General features: G+C 31.1%; 1 protein-coding gene and 1 pseudogene across 1 annotated transcript; both read left to right on the top strand.

The window, feature by feature from the left end:
• The first annotated feature begins 1,527 nt into the window (after positions 1-1,527).
• Positions 1,528-3,883, top strand: LOC145050728 (protein FAR1-RELATED SEQUENCE 5-like; annotated as a pseudogene).
• A 3,538-nt stretch (positions 3,884-7,421) lies between these two features.
• LOC145051782 (vacuolar-sorting receptor 1-like) lies at positions 7,422-11,087 on the top strand. Its single transcript, XM_078999603.1, has 11 exons — positions 7,422-8,106; positions 8,191-8,880; positions 9,015-9,103; positions 9,188-9,341; positions 9,450-9,526; positions 9,610-9,691; positions 9,837-9,919; positions 10,239-10,305; positions 10,391-10,519; positions 10,735-10,841; positions 10,943-11,087. The coding sequence occupies exons 1-11, from the start codon at positions 7,812-7,814 to the stop codon at positions 11,039-11,041; spliced, it is 1,872 nt and encodes a 623-aa protein (XP_078855729.1). The 5' UTR covers positions 7,422-7,811; the 3' UTR covers positions 11,042-11,087.
• The last annotated feature ends 6,973 nt before the right edge of the window (positions 11,088-18,060 follow it).

The following is an 18,060-nucleotide window of genomic DNA, read 5'->3' as shown; positions in this document are numbered from 1 at the left end:
GGTTTTGAAGAGGCTAAAATTGATGTGAAGAAGGAAGAAAACATAGAGAATGAGAGTGTATTATACTAGAATGTGTTATGCTACAATGTATAAAATGTTGCTAAAAAATAATATTCTATCAGAATAGATTAGTGTTTTTGTTAGATTGTGATGTTTTTTTTTCTTTTTTCTTTCAGAATGTTGTTATTATTCAATGAATCACAATCATACAATGTAATTATTTGGAATATTATTAGTTCAAGAATTGATTTTGTGTATTCTTTTTAGAATGTATTTACTAGTTTATGATTGGCATTCTGTCATTCTGACAGAATAAAATCAAAAACTATATTTAATAGTTTATGGTTAACATTCTAACATTCTGACAGAATAAAATCGAATTTTTAATTTTGAATTAATTTAAAATATTCAGATTTTTAAAAATAAAGGAATTAATTATCCTTAAAAATCTGAAAATTTCTTTTTTTAATATAGGTTAATTGACTAAAATGCCCTTATGCTGAAATTTGTGTGATTATATGGTATATGTTATCATATTCTACTGTCATAGACCCTCAGATCATGACCTTTGATTATATTTCATCCGATGGTCCAGATCTGTGCATTCTGGCACACAATAGTTACTAGAAACAATATAACCTAACCATATATATATATATATATATATATATATATATATATATATATATATATATATATATATATATATATATATATATATATATAACAGTCTCACACAAGCTTAGGTATAACACCCCAATACTACGTCGTATTTGCTAAAATCAATTCCACGTATTGGAGATTTGTTAGCATATTCGGTTCAATCTTTTCAGCGTGATCTTCTTTAATTTACATAACATTCCCTTTTATTTTGACCTTATTGATTTCTTCATTGATCACGTAAGTAGGTTAATTGAGAAAACATCTTAATCGTATGATCATCTTCTTTCGCGCATACACGATTACACAAAATCCCACAGGTGCGTCACTCACAATTCCGAAACTTGGATCTTTTTTCCCCTTCCCCTTGGTGAATGGTTAATTGTTTCTTCCCTAATGCCGAACAATTATCAAATTGATCCCAGACGTATTAAAAAAAATTAGTAGGGTTTAATTTAAACTTCATTAGTGATGTTTTAAGAGCGTCGGTAGGTTAGTACACAAAGAAACAATTATAAAGGCAATTGGTGGAGCCTATGAACATGTTATCAAATTGCTTTTTAATAAGACATAATAAATACATTTTATTAATTCTATTGGTGGTGTGGGAAAAAAGGGTATTAAAATTCATTAAATTTGATGTTGCAAAACAGTGTCAATTCTTATTTGGTGGTGTTCAAGAAAAAACTAATTACAAATTTACTTTTATCATTATGTTCTCAAAGTATATTAGTAGTATTACTTTTAGTATGATATGATCATTAGTTTTAAGAAAAAAAATTACATGGTTTTTTTCTTTAGTTCATTGGTGAATGATTTTTTTCTTCTAATTCATGATTATTGTTTCTATGTAATATATAGTGAATGATGTCTGAAACTCAAGCGGATGGTCCTATCGACACACATACAATTGATGATGTTGACACAAATGATTTGTTAGAATCATCTGAAACTGAAGAAATAAACAATGTGAATGTCGAATGTGATGAAGATAAAAGTACTGAGGAAAGTATATTGGGAAATGTTTTCGATACGCCCAAAGATGCATATACTTTTTATAATGATTATGCATTTTTACATGGATTTGGTATACGTATCCATCACAAATATAAAAATAAGACAACAAATGAACCTTACCGGAGGATATATGTATGCAACAAAGAAGGTTTCAAAAGATTGAACGATAATACTTCAAGCGGAAATAAGAAAAAACGTCGTAGAGATGTAAGAATTGGTTGCAAAGCAATGCTTCGAATTTCAAAACAAAAAGACGAAAAATGGTTTGTGGATATGTTTAACGATACACACAATCACGATTTGAGCATGACACCAACGAAGGTAATGAAGCATAGATCTCATGGGAAGTTTCACCGTTCTATGGAATGCAAATCTATTATCGTTGAACTTAATCAAGCAGGGTTGAAGTCTTGCCAGATTAAAAAGGCTATTAATGCAATGAAAACTTCAGATGAAGTTGATGTTACTTCAAAGCAATGTGTTGATGTCTTATCCGAGCAACGAAAACAATACAGGGGAAAAGAGTTTTATGGACTTATAAAGCATTTCCAAGATAAATCATTAACGGACAATGACCACTATTTTGTCATGGATGTGTGTGATGATGGGTGTCCCCGAAATATGTTTTCGGCGGATGGAAGATCAAGAGAGGCTTATACTAAGTTTGGAGATGTTGTTGTGTTTGATGTCACTTATATGACAAACAAATACAAGATGTCATTTGCTCCCTTTGTAAGGGTGAATCAACATGGGCAATCTATACTTTTCGGCAGAGCATTGTTAGAAAATGAGAAAGAAGAAACATTTGAATGGTTATTTGAGAATTTCCTAAAATGTATGTTTGGCAAGTTTCCGAAGGCAAGTATTACTGATCAAGACAAAGCTATGGGTAATGCGATAAAAAAAGTGTTTCCACAAACCCGACATCGTTTTTGTGCATGGCATATTAAAAAGCATGAATCTGAACACCTTCGCCCATTTGTTGCTCGTTATAGTGACTTTCAGGAATCATATAGAGATTATGTGAACAGTGACACCATTGAAGAATTTGAAACCAAGTTTGAAGTTATATGTGGTAAGTATCAACTAGAAAATAATTGTTGGATAAGTGAAATGTTTAACCAACGGATACATTGGGCTAAACCCTTCTTGAAAGATATTTTCTTGGCTGGTATGACAACCAGTGGACGAAGTGAGAGTATTAATTCATTTTTTGATGGATTTGTCAACTCGAGCACCATGCTGAATGCCTTTGTACTACAATATGACAAAGCAGTTGAGTCTCGAAGAGCCACCGAAGAAGATGAAGACTTCAAGACCATGAACTCGAGGGCCGTTCTTTCTTCTGTGCACCCAATCGAAGCAAAAGCGGGTGAGTGTTACACTAGAAATGTTTTTGAGATTTTTAAAAAAGAATGGATTGAAGCCACTAGCAATTTAACCCATGAGACTGTAAGCAAAAGTAAAGAAGAAATAACATACCGAGTTGGGCAACTGAACGTTGATAAAACATATTGGCGAATTGTTAGCTTCCGTTCTATGAGTCAAATTAATGTCACATGTTCTTGTGCAATGTATGAGACATGTGGGATTTTATGCAAGCATTGTCTATATGTGATGAAGAAGAGGCATGTTGAAACACTTCCGAGTCACTATATTTTACCACGGTGAACCCTTAATGCGAGGTACAAAGTGGGTAATAGTCGTATCGGACTCGAAGAAGTGAATGATGAAAATGGGGTTAGTGCATTCACTTTATGGTGTGTTCGTTCAAATTTTACCAAAGTTGTCGAACAGGCTAAGGAATCCCCTTTAAAGATAGAAAAAAGTTAATACTGTATTGATAAAGCTTTTAGATGATTTAACGATTCAGGAAAACCCTAAAGCATTTGGAAATTCTTCTCAAGGTTCTTCTATGGGAATTTCACAAGTTGATTTGATGGCTCAATTTTCTGTCCGAGATCCTAGTGGTCCAACTAAAACGAAAGGCCGTCCTAAAAATGCAAGTAGAATTAAGTCTTCATTAGAAGTACCGAAAAAAAGAACGTGCTCTTATTGTCAAGGATTAGGTCATTACGCCTCTAGTTGTTCAAAAAGAAAGGTAGTTGCAATATTATTTTACTTTGACATGATTTACAAGTCTCATAATTATATTAATTTTTTTTTCATGTATCAGGCTGATGAATCGTTGCAAGAAAAAGATTAATGAGATATGTCATTGCTATGAGAGAATGAAAAATCTAGATGGTTGTTACCATTTTTTTTTTTTTTGATATTTGCAGTTTCTTTTTTTTTTTTCTTTTTTTTCTTTCTGTTTTGGGTTAAATGTAGAAGACCTTTTGTGAGAAAATTAAAGTTCATTACTTCGTTAGAACATAAATGATGGAAAAAAACAAAAAGAAAAAAGAAAAAAAAATCATCATCTTTATTACTTATATATTGGTCATGGTTTTGACCAGTGTTCTAAAAGGCGCGCCATGGCGTGAGGCGTGGCTCCGCCGTTACGAAAAGTCTCATAACGTTGCTGTTAGGCGTGACACGTGGCAAGGCGTGATATGGCGCGTCATAGCACGTTATGGCAAGTATTTTTTCGTTTGAGGCACGGTTTTTTGCTCTTTGTTATGTCTTTTCTAATTGGAGATACAGGTATTGTGGTTTTCGTTAAATTTTTGTTACTAGTTATTGATCTAACACTTATAAAAAGTAGTTATATTTAATATAAATTTATATTTATGTGGTAATATAATTTTAAATTAATACAAAATCGCCGCCTTACATCACGCCTTGAAAAACGTCATGGCTCGCCATGGCTCGTTAAGCTTGAGGTTTGACCTTGCCGCCACGCCACGCCTCACGCCATTTAGAACCTTGGTTTTGACAATAGACTTGTTTTACAATACTTATAAATGATGGAAAAAACAAACAAAAAGAAAAAAAGCAAAAAAAAGAATGAATGATCATTATCACACCCGTTGTTACCCTTAACTATACATAGACATGGTTATACATATTCAAATATCGAAATGCATAAAGTTGAACATGTTCACACAAAGACAACATTATTATAGAACCACATGATAATGTGAAAATGTTAGGTAATAATACTCAAAAATTGGTTCAATTGACAGATGTTTAATTACAGGAAGTATTCATTCTTGAGTGATAATGTGAAAATGTTAGGTAATAATACTTATAACATGCTATCCCAAACAATTGTTTTAACTATTACAGAACCACAATATGAAGAAGTTGTCATCTTTATTTTTTTTAAAGACAATTGTTTAAATATTATGGAAAATTCACAGAATCTATTTTGTAACTAGTTATTCATAGTGTGTAAGGCTCATTGCACTATTGCATTGAGAGAGGGTGACCCTAGAATCTATTTTGTAACTAGTTATTGCCATTGTCAATTTCAATCAAGCTCTCTTATCCATTTTTGTCTATTTTATTATCTTCTTGTGTTAGCTCAGTCCTATCATCAGAAAAAGTGTCAATTCCCATTTGGTGGTATGGCAAAAAAATGTATACTATAATGGTGGGCAATTAGTTCACTGAGGCAATTTAGCAAACACCTGGTGGGCAATTCAATGTACTTTTAATAGAAGTTCAAAACCATTAATCAAATGTCCCAAAACATACCTGTTAAATCATAACAAATGGATGAATCTAAAACTAAACAGTAAGTAAAACTGATTTTTGTAATGAAAGAGTACTATTCGAAGGATACATTTCAACAGGGCAACCGATTTCAATACAAAAGCTTGAGTTGTTTCAGTCGATTCCATCAAATCACCGATCTTTATACAACTTATATTTGAAGAAAGAGAGGGAAGGAGTTATTGATGAATTGGGGTGTTGGTGATGGAGGCACTACGCCATTTTCCTTCTTCTCTCAATCGATTTATGCTAATTGTTTACTCCCAATCATACGGTTAAGATGTTTTTCAACACACCTACTTTCGTGACCAGTAAAATATTAAATCGGAGATGAAGATGAAGGAAAACAAGATACGTTGTGGAATATTAAGCAAATCGATTATGTGTTAAGTTAGCTAAAAACGACAACGTATCTTATGTTACATACCTAAGCTTATATGGGTATATTCCCTTTTCCATATATATATATATATATATATATATATATATATATATATATATATATATATATATATATATATATATATATATATATATATATATATATATAAAAGCCTCCTTTACCAACTACTATAAATATAAAACAATTCATTAATGGAGATTTAATCTCAAAAAATTATTTGGTTTCAAGACCAAGTTGCCTAGAATTTATAGACCGTAAATAGAGAACCTTTGTAATCAAATAATCCAATCTCTTATGTATGTATTTACCTAATTACCTATAAACAGAAGAGTAATGGCAGAATTTGTACACAACAGAAAATACCCTTGTTCATGTTAGGAGGTCCCCCATTTACCAACTTTTCCATGGAACCTGCACAATTACTTATTATTGTTAATTAAACAAAAAATAAGAACGAAGCATGTGTTTTTTAAGCTATTGTAGCAAACCGAAGAGGTATAACTACTCCTCTTCCCATCTTCTGAAGAGTTTCTAAAAATATAACAAGTGTCATATGTCATATTTGACAAATGTTATATTTCTAGAGTTTTATTTAATTTTCATTTTTATTTATAAGGTTACACAAGACATTCTAACATATTTTTTTTAATTATTCATTTTTATTTAACTCTATTATTAATTTTTTTAAATCTTAAATTAAATTTAATAGATATCCTTTGGTTTTAACCATAATTTTACACCATATGAATATATAATAAAATGAAATCTTTAATTTTTGTTATCCTTAATTTCAGTTTAAACGGTTAACATTTTAATTAAAATATCAATTTTAAAAAGTGTAGTCAACGGTTACAACATTAATTTACGTAAATTTTTTATTAAATTATTATTATGAACAAATTGTTATACATAAAAAAACATATATTAATAATATATCTTATGTTTTTTTATACATATGAATATAATTCTTGCAAAACATAACATGTAGTTTATTGTATTTTGTTATCGAATATAATATAATTCAATCCAAACATTATTTTAAAAAATATAGTTTGACAGTGAACACTACTTACTTCAATACAAAATTAATTTTTTTTTTAACATTATATTTCAAATTTATAGCATTACTACAATATTTTTAAAGTCATATTTATTAAAATATAATATCATCCTACAATAATAGTTTTAATATAGTTTAGTATTGATTTTTACCTTTTTCTTTTTATCGATCTAAATTGATTGTCTATTTTATAAGCATGTGATTTCCACTGGTATCCAAAAACAAATCTCCATTCTTACTTCTTATAAATAATTCAACTTTTCAATTAAAAAAAAAATGTGTTAAGTTGTTAATCAATATTTTGTTCGGTTCTTGTTCTTGTTCTTTTTTAGCAGACATCTAGGGCGTGTTTGGCTTAGCTTTTAAAAGCTCAAAAGAACTTTTCCAAAAAGTTACAAAAAATCAGGATTTTCTGACTTTTTCAAAAAATTGTTTTTTCTTGTATTAAAAACCCCAAAAGTTATTAGTTTGCCAAACATTTTTTTATTTATTTTTTCTTTTTTTGGCTGTGATAAACTAAGCCAATCACCCCTATTTCGAATTTTGTTACACGATGAACTACTTAATTAATTAAAGAATTTGATTAAATGGCGGTTTAGTTTTCTCCGCAAGCCTGCAACCTGGAGCTTTCTGTTGTCTGCTTTCCACAATTCCACTCGTTAAGAAGAGATCATCGTAGTCTCCGATGTTATACATAGCATCAACAACACACCCTCTCCTCGAGAGCCGTTTACCCTTTTCCCTTCAAAAATTACCTAAATATCCATGTGAATTTGACATCAACGTGAAGAAAAACTTCTATTTTGATTATCTTTAGATTATTTGAAATTTGGGTTCAAATTGTCTCCAAGATCAACTCTTACGATTAGTTTCCCTAAGTACATACATTTGAGCTTGATCATCTCATCCGGGTCAAAATCTTTTGTCCAATTCGACTAAGCTCAAGTTTCTGTTATCGAGTCTCTTTAGTTTAAGCATTTGAACGTGGGTCGTTCCATAAAAGTGCAAATTATGAGAGGGGAGAAGTTAGGGTTTGTAATTTGCGTTTGGTTTTTGTTCTTGTATGGATCTTGTTTGTGTAGTTTTGTGGTGGAGAAGAACAGTTTGAAGATAACTTCACCTGAGAATCTAAGAGATACATATGAATCTGCAATCGGTAATTTTGGTGTTCCTCGATATGGAGGAACATTAAGCGGCGTAGTTCTATATCCAAAAACCGATCAAACTGCTTGCAACAACTTCACTGATGATTTGATAACAAAAAAACCCGGTAGCATCCCGGTTTTTCTTCTTGCAGATCGCGGTGGTAATAATAACAATAAATAATAATACTAGTAAATCATAATACTATTTATGTTTCTTTATGATCATCTGTTTCTTGATTTTTCAGATTGTTACTTCACGTTCAAGGCATGGAATGCACAAAACGCAGGAGCTTCAGCTATTCTAGTTGCAGACGACAGACCTGAACACTTGATCACCATGGATTTACCCAAAGAAGAAGAAGGAGCTGATTACGTACAAAACATAACAATCCCTTCACTACTCATAAGCAACTCACTCGGGGTTTCAATCAAGAAAGCTTTAGAAAACAACGATCTTGTTTTTGTGAATCTTGATTGGAGAGAAGCTCTCCCTCACCCTGATGAACGAGTCGAATACGAGTTTTGGACAAATAGCAATGATGAGTGTGGGCCCAAGTGTGATACCCAAATAGATTTTGTTAAAAGTTTTAAAGGAGTTGCTCAAACACTTGAGAAAAAAGGGTATACTCGATTCACACCACATTATATCACATGGTTTTGCCCTGAGGAGTATGTTTCAAGCACAAAATGTAAGTCTCAGTGTATCAACCATGGAAGATATTGTGCTCCAGATCCCGAACAAGATTTTAGTAAAGGGTATGAAGGAAAAGATGTTGTTGAACAAAATTTACGCAATGCATGTTTTTATAAAGTAGCAAATGAAAGTGGAAAACCGTGGGTTTGGTGGGATTTTGTGACAGATTTTGCTACCAATTGCTCAATGAAGGAGAATAAATCCACAAAAGATTGTGCGGATGAAGTTATCAAATCACTTGGTGAGTTGTGCAAACATTTTCTATGATATTGAATGAACAATTACTAGAAATTAATTACATATGAAATAAATTAGTCCATGCAAATATAAACATGATTAAATCCTTGACTAATTTTGACTCCATGCGCTTCTTAGGAGTTGATCTCAAGAAAATTGATGAATGCATGGGTGATCCAGAAGCCGATGCTGAAAATGCAGTCCTTAAGGCTGAGCAACAAGCACAGGTGTGGTTTAAAAATAATTTTTTTGGTGAATTTGTAGTTTGCATATGTGATGATATGATCTTTCATATTCTTGTGTATTTGAAGATAGGGAAAGGTGTTCGAGGGGATGTGACAATATTGCCAACTCTTGTAATAAACAATAGACAATATAGAGGTAAACTTGATAAAAAAGCAGTTCTAAAAGCCATATGTTCAGGATTTGAAGAAACCACAGAGCCACCAATTTGTTTGAGTCATGGTTAGTATAGAGCTTCAATTTTTCTCCATAATATTTAACCAAATATTCAAGTATTTCTTACACTTGATAAATTTTGGACCTATATAAGTTATGGTGTTTTATTTGCAGAAGTAGAAACGAATGAGTGTCTGAACAACAATGGTGAGTGCTGGATGGATACAGTTGCTAATATTACAGCATGCAAGGTAGGGAGATAGTTTTATGTTTACATGGCCCCACTTTTCGAGTATGAATTATCTTGTTTTATTTTTATCTTTTTTTGTTGTAGGATACTTTTCGTGGGAGAGTGTGTGAATGTCCAATTGTTGGAGGTGTGAAATTTGTAGGCGATGGATATAAACACTGTGAAGGTGATTAGCTTCTTCTTCATCCATTAATAAATTCAATATTTGACTGAGCATATATAATTAGTAATTACCCTTCATATTCCTGTGATTATATGTGCAAAGTAATAATCTTGGATTAAAACTTGAGATATGTAATTTTTTGTTGAAGCTCCGCGGGCCCCACGGTGTCAAGTAAACAATGGAGGCTGTTGGAAAAGCACCAAAGATGCCAGGAATTACTCTGCTTGTATTGTTAGTTCTCTCTCTAAGTATAACTTATAATCATTCTTTTATTAATTGTTTATTTAGAAAAGTCTTATTATTTTGAAATTTTTTTTATAAAGTCTTAAATTTTCTTTTTAAATAGAAAAATCCCGATTATTTAATATTTTGTCCAAATTAACGAAAAAACTCTTATTTTTATTTGAACAGGAAATGACCGATTATCTTCTAAAATTAAATAATTAAAACTTTTCTATTAAAAAAATGACTATCAAAAAAATTCTCAAAATAATGAGATTTTTCTACATAAAACTTTTTATCAATTAACCATTAAAATGTTATCGTTAAGGATGACCATACAGAAGGTTGCAAGTGTCCACCTGGATTCAAGGGAGACGGGGTTAATAATTGTAACGGTACAATTCCTCATCCTTAACTTTTTTTAGATATTGATGAATGCAAAGAGAAGACGGTGTGTCACTTTCATTGTCACTGTTTTAGATATTGATGAATGCAAAGAGAAGACGGTGTGTCAATGTCCCAACTGCAAATGCAAGAATACATGGGGAAGTTACGAGTGTAGCTGCAGTGGCAATTTGCTCTACTTTAAAGAACATAACACATGTCTAAGTGAGTATTCCAAAATAGTTTCATTTTGCTAGTAAAACGTGGTTGCATGATTCGTGTCAATCACATAAATTGGTAAAAGATGAAGCATTGTTGAATTTATTGATGAAAAATGAAACATCGCTATATAAATTGGTAGAAAAGTGAGTTTGTGCATCAATAAGCATTAAAACTTTAACATAGATATGTGATATTGACAATTGATAAATGGGAAATAGGTAAAGATGTTGCTACAAGTTCTGGCTGGGGTTTTGCATGGGCTGTTGTTCTTGGTGTGGCGGTTATTGGAGTTCTTGGATATACGTTTTACAAATACAGAGTTCGAGTACGCATTTACCTTTTCTCTATATTTATTTTCTAGTTGGTTTCGTTTTTTTTATCATTTTTTCACTTTCATTAAACTAATATATGTAATCTTTGATGCAGAGATATATGGACTCGGAGATCAGGGCTATCATGGCACAGTATATGCCATTGGGTAATGAAGGGGAGATTCCTATTCATGGATCTCATGGAGACATCTAAGCAACATGTGCTTAATTTGGTGTTCATAATTATACTCTTTGATATATACCATCTCATGTATTGTATATACTACTATATAATAGTTTGTTTTAAGATTTTTGTCGATCTTTATGGATTGTATAATGGTGAATAGGATTATATTTCCATGGATTGGTCATTTGTGGCTTAAATAAACTATAATTTTTCTCAATAATCGATCATTTGAAGACAATTTGATAATAGTTTGAAATGACTCAATATGATAGATAGTCATTTGATGATGGTTTCTCAAGAATTTGTAGGCTGGTGTCGTTTAATCTGCGTTGAACGAAAATTATAATAAATAGTAATTATATTTTGTTTTTAATCACTGCAATTTATAATATTTCTTACTAATAGGTTTTTTTAAATTATTATGATTCTAAAACTCCTTCATCGTTTAAAAAATCATCATCATAAACTATTTATCAATATTAACTTAACACGGGTTTTTTGAAAGTGATCATTTAATTTATTTTATATATAATGACGGTTTTACTAGTGTTTTTAATTTAATGATTATACTAGGTTAAAACCCGTGGAATCCACGGGTGTTAATTTTAAATAGAATTAAAAAAATTAATTATGTAATAAAATAATATATCATTAATTTAGAAAAACTTATGAACTTTAATATTATATTTTTTTTAATAACTTTGTAATTTGTAAGTATTTAATTACACATGTGAATCCTGCTATTTTATAAAAGTCATGAGTTTGTATAATGCAACATATTATCAGTTTTGGAGCTTTATTCTTATTAAATACATGGAAGTCGTGACGCACTCACAAGACAAACACGTGGGTTTATGGGATTCATGGATCCGAATTTGAGTCAAAATATGTTGGATTTCGATTTTAAAGTAGCAGAGGTTTAAAGTAGCAGAGGGCAAATGCGGAATTTTATTTAGATGTTTTAAGCGGGAAAATTAGCTTGGGGAAGACTTAGGAATTGTCGCGTGACAAAAATCTACTTATTCATTAAATTATGAGGTTAATAAAAAAAAATAAATATCAATGTGTAAACATTAAACGTTTGGCCTATTTTTTATTGTATAAAGACTTACCATTGTCTTATTTCAATAAATAAAATAATTATGTTTGTAATAATACATAAATAATTACAGGTCCATGTTTAGAAAAATGCATAAATGGCCCTTGTTAATTTTTTTAACAAAAAGGGTACATGTTTTTGTGATGGATGTTCACTGTTTAAACAAAACCAGCAGGAACGTTCCCTTTTTAAAAAAGCAAAAATGGCCCATATTAAAAAAAAAAAATAACACAAATGGTCATTTAAAAAAAATGCACAAATGGTCCACGTTAAAATATTAGCAAAAATGGTCCCAGCTTTAAAAAATGCATAAATGGTCCCTTTTTAAATAAATTAACAAAATGATAACTGTTTAAAAAAATTAACATAAATAGTCCATTTTAAAAAATATTAACATAAACAGTAATTGCTTAAAAAAATACACAAATGTAGTTTTATCTCTTTAGCAGTAATAACAATATGTCTGATAAAACTTGTAAGAATTTCACGGGTAAAATAATATAAGTATGTAGCTCCAATGTACCCAAAATAAAGTACATTGCTCATATTGAAAGCCAAAAGAAAGTACATTGCTATTTTTTCACTATAATGACTAAAATTATGGTCAACAAACATTTATTGACAAAAACAAAGACTTAAAGATAAAAAAAACTTGATTGAAACCAATATAAGTTATAATATAGTAATATTTTGTAGTCGTTTTGTTAAATTTCATGTTATCGAAGCCATTCTAAAATATAAAATGTAACCATGGATTTAAATATCATATAGCTAAAAAAATTATATAAGATGATAAATAATATATTTTTAACTATGGGTCAACATATTTCATGGTAAACTCCAGAATGACTGTTAAATACCATTTAACATTCCCAACCATTGTATAATTTGCATCAGGGCCAAATTTTATAAAGTTTAACTTACATGTATTTTCAATTTTAGCTAATAAAAATCACCAAAATGATATAGAAAAATAAATTAGACAGGTGAGAAAAAAGCATGATTTGGATAAGATCAGGAAATGTTTTAATACATTCCATTTTGAATTCACATTTCGCAACCAGATAAATCTTGTTCTAGTTATCATTATTAATGACCAAAATACCCTTCACTGCAGACGAGCCCAAGGTAGTGGTAAAACACTCATTTTTATAACTTTAATATCCAAGTCGTTACTGTAACTGACAAAACTACTTTACAAGGGCAAAAAGGTTATAAGACTCTTTTCAAAGACCATATTAGTAAGAATCAACAAAGCATATGTGCTAAATTGTAATTTACTCTAAGCATTTAAAGAGGCTAGAAATTACCAAATTATGTTGGAGTGTTCTCATCATAAGGTGTAAAAGCCCTAAAGTTTCTTAATTTTCGAAGATCCCATAGCTTAACACCATCTTGAGCAGCAGTCTGAAACAAAAAACTAAAAAATTGTTAGTGGATATGAAGTTAAACAACCTGAGCGAGTGAAAATAATGACCGGTTAGTTTTGGTATTACCTAACTCTTGGCATCCAAGATTTTAACAATAGGATGAAAATCTGAATAAGTGTAGCCCTCAGATACAAATGAATATTCAACCTACTTATTAATATGTTAAGAAAAAAATTGAACACAAAAACATATTTTAAAAAAACTTTGGTCAAGAAGATCATATTTGAATGGATTTGTACACTTAAAAAATGTAGTTTCAAGAGCCGACAAACATACACAATCATAAACACATTCTAATCAGATTTGGAGCATATGTATATACACTGAACTCCTTTGAACATAAACATACACATATGATTAGAATGTGTTAAGCTCATTCTAAGTTGATTTAATCACATTGAAGAGAAAGTATTAACAGTGTTGGAAAAACTAATTCAAAATCAAGGGAAAAGAAATGCATGGGATTACCAGACAGATTAAAATTGCCTGCGATATCTGTATAATTCTCAAAATTCAAATGCGGGCAAACCTGGTTATGGCAATGGAAATGAGGGGCTTTTAGAAGAGTATAACTTCGATGGGATTAACAATGACTAGGATTACTTCCTTTCAGACCTTGATACATTTGCATAATGCATTGGAAAGCTATAACTCTCAAGAACCATAGAATCATCTCGCTTGCATATGAATATAATGAAGTTCATAGCCCCTACTTGTCTCTTAATTTGGAAGAGTTTAACTCAAGTCATATACTATGTCAATATCCACTCGTATACTACGTCAATTTCCAATTATACACATATGACCAAGAAAAATATATTATATTTAGGACCTAAAGGCGTGTGGGCAGATATCACAAAAAATCGATAAAACAATAGAAGGGCATATTAGGTATTTCATGCACAAGTTACTTGAATCGGATGTTGTTGGATGATGTTGGTAAGAATATCTTCTAACTTAGTGGGAGTTGTGTGTTTTGTAGGTGTTAATGGACAACTTAAAAACATGCAGTTAATAATAGAAGATTTGTATCATAGGTTTGGACTTCAAAGTAGTAGTGGGAGACGTTTATATACTTCACAATACACATACGAATACGCAAATTGTATGCAATGGTTGAAAATTACATTGTCATTTAAAAAAATTATAAGAAAATTACAACTGCAAATTTTAAAATGAATAAATTGGCTTTTACTGTGAAAACTATAAACCTTGCTATTGGTGTTTTCTTGCATCATATTTTCAATATGAACAAAGTACCTCTTACAATCGAAACAATGTATCAAAATCCAAACAAAGCATCAGAACACCCGTTAAGGCATTTTATTAAAAAAACTCGGGTCAAAAAACATTTCACCAAGAAAGCATTGAAGGGGTACTTTGCTTACATGTCAAACAAACTTCTGAAATGAAATGAATATGCTCCTGTCTTGCAGACAAATACAGATTTTGATTCTTCAGTTTCTTCAGATAATCCGTAACACCAACAGTTTCAAATCCTAAGATCAACAATGAGCGACTCACAATGAGCGACTCACGAATTTTAGGTCGCTTCAATAATGAAGGTGCATCCGAGACGGTGTGGAAAATCAATTAAAGATTCCTATTACAGTTACCATTAAATTTCTTGTGAAACTATGTTTCTGAAGAATCACAAATGACTTTCTGAGCTTAAAGCCTAGCCATGAGTGAATTACTTGCTCAGTCACACGCACATACAAACACATCAAACTTGCATATAAATACACATAAGAAAAGCAAGTATTTGTTCATTATATTTACAGCATCCCACTTTACTCTCTTTCTATGATGAAATGCTTGCACCTAATCAATGTCATTATATTCTTAGATACTTAAACATAACATAGAAAAAATCAACCATTGAGTAATTATGATACTTACATTGATTTAGAAAGCATCCCCCCGGGCCAGTTAAACCTGATAAGTAATCAAGTTAAATAACATTTCAACCAAAAAGTTTCATAATGATTAAAATAAATATAAGGGTCATCATGAAGCATAGCTTCAGTTAGGCATTTCCCCAAACACCTAATATGCAACTGTAGACACAACCACATGGTATATAGAAAGAAAATCAAAATTTATCCCCACTCTTCTAATTACTGAACAGAACTGGAACCAGACATAGCCTCGATTCACGAAATGTTGTCCTCATTCGATCAGAACCCCGACAAAAGAATCCAAGCCAAGAGAAACTTACAGTTTTCCATTTGATACAGGAACACATAAGCATAGGCTTTCACTCTTCAACATTGAAATGCTGTACTAAAAGGAACTGCATCAGTAATAGTAATTTCAACAGGCCCTTATGAAATCAGATTATAGCAAAAATTGAAAACAACCAACCATTTTTACCTTGGAACACAACAACAAATCTGAACAACAAAACAGTATTTCGCCCCTGTCGCAGTCGATCTCCCGTCTGGAACCCTCCAATCCTTTGTTCATAAGCGTATTATCTGGAACGAAGACGGATTTGCGCCATCTCGTCGAAATCAAAGGTGTAGAAGCAAGGCGTCAGCAGGATTTCTTAATTCCCTTCTCCGCCGGTTCCTTTTCTGGTGGTAGGGGTTGTGGCAGTGACTGAAAATTTTGACCCACAAAAACTGAAATCGTTATAGAAGACGGTGAAGAAAATCAAAATCCATACAACATTGAATTATTTTGGAAAAGATATATGAGTAATCGTGCAACTGAATCAAATGGATGCAAGATATCAGTGATTTTGGCCTTAAATGTAGGAGATTAGAAACGTCTAAAAAGAAACGCATTTGATTGAAACGCATTAAAGCTGAAGGGATTTTTGGGGAAATTCACTTTGGTAATTTGAGCGGGAAAAATTCAATTTGGAGGGCTTGGAACACGTTGCAAAAATCTACTTATTTATTAGAATAGGATTAAAAATAACATAAGTGTGCCATTTAATGCAAATTTGCATCTTGAAAATGACTATAGTAACGATTATTGAAACATTTCAAATTGCAAGGACTTTCAAATTCGAATGTATCAAACTTCAATTTTGTAGGGGTATGTAAAAGTTTAAATAAGACCATTCTTAGGAGACCGATGATTAATTTCTAGCCATCCGTTGCCGAAAAAAAATCCTCTATTTGACATTAATAATTATCACTTTTAAATTTCAAAAGAAAATTTAAAAATTATATATATCACAATTCTATGTTAAATATTTTAACCAAAATATTATTTATAAAAACATAATATTTGTAATATCTTAATTAAAAGATTACTATTGCGGAGTTTAAAAATCTTATTAGTATTTTTATAAGAATATTACAAATTGTATTTATTATATTTCTCACAACTATAGGATATGTACATTTTCATTATGAGAAGAGGCCATTTGAGAGTTTTTTTTAATAATAGTATGTTTACATATGGATCCATGGGTAGGCCCAATAGAGAGGTAGCATAAACCGATAGTTTAAGGTTTTAAATTTCTATGGCCCATTTTTTATACCAGAAAAAATAAATTAGTATCTCCCAAACAATTCTCTTGGAGCCGAAAATGTTCACGTCTTTTGTGATTCTCTAGGACCTTTGGGCCTTCAGCAACGTCATTAAGCCAACGATTATCAGCCCAATCTTATGATATTACTCAAAAATCATTATACGTTGTATATAAATTGTACAAATTTGGTACTTTTGTTTGTTATGATTTTCAGTCCAACCATTAGGAACAACCTGTCATATTTATAATTGTTGAAGGAGCATCGGTTGGCGATTCACGTTGCATACTTAGGTCTGTAAAAGGGGTTTATATTATCTATGTTGAAAAATATATAAGTTAATATTGATCTTTGTAGTTTGAATTAATCGAGTAAAAATATATAGTTAATATTGATCTTTGTAGTTTGAATTAATCTGAGTAAAGTGAAAGAAATCAAAATACAAATCTAATCAAGAACACAAAATGTAAATAAGATTTGTTTGACTCTATTATCACTTTAGTAAGAGTACAAAAATAAGAGAGTAAAATGCACAAAAGTTCTATACTCGTTACTCTTACCCTAGTACTAATCCCTATTTATAGGAACAACGGAAGTGGACAAAAAGTACATAAGAACGTAAACATGAAAGCTTCGAAAACTAAGCTACCCTTACGAAATACATATATTTGAATCTAACATACAGACTTCGAATCTTAACAAGCTACAAAAGACTTCGACACCTCACAACTAAATTTGAACCCAACATTCTCCCCCTTTGTGAGCGGTGTTGAACTTAAGTCATTAACAACTTTGTAGCTTGATGAAGTATCCTGCAAACCTCAGTATACCATGTGATTATGTAAGTCCCCAAATTCGTTTGACGTATTAATCCGATCCACTTGATGGTGTGGAATCTCAATCAAGTGGATGATGCAAGATCAAATGGAAAAGAAGAAGAAGAAGAACTAGATGAATCTTCAATGTATTTAATGATTTAAATGATGTTCCCGATTACACAAGATTCACACACACACTTCTTCTCTCTAC

The sequence above is a fragment of the Lactuca serriola genome, chromosome 5, assembly GCF_051521515.1.
Source record: "Lactuca serriola cultivar US96UC23 chromosome 5, Lser_US96UC23_V15, whole genome shotgun sequence".
Taxonomy (NCBI): domain Eukaryota; kingdom Viridiplantae; phylum Streptophyta; class Magnoliopsida; order Asterales; family Asteraceae; genus Lactuca; species Lactuca serriola.
This window is presented reverse-complemented; position numbering and strand designations above follow the sequence as displayed.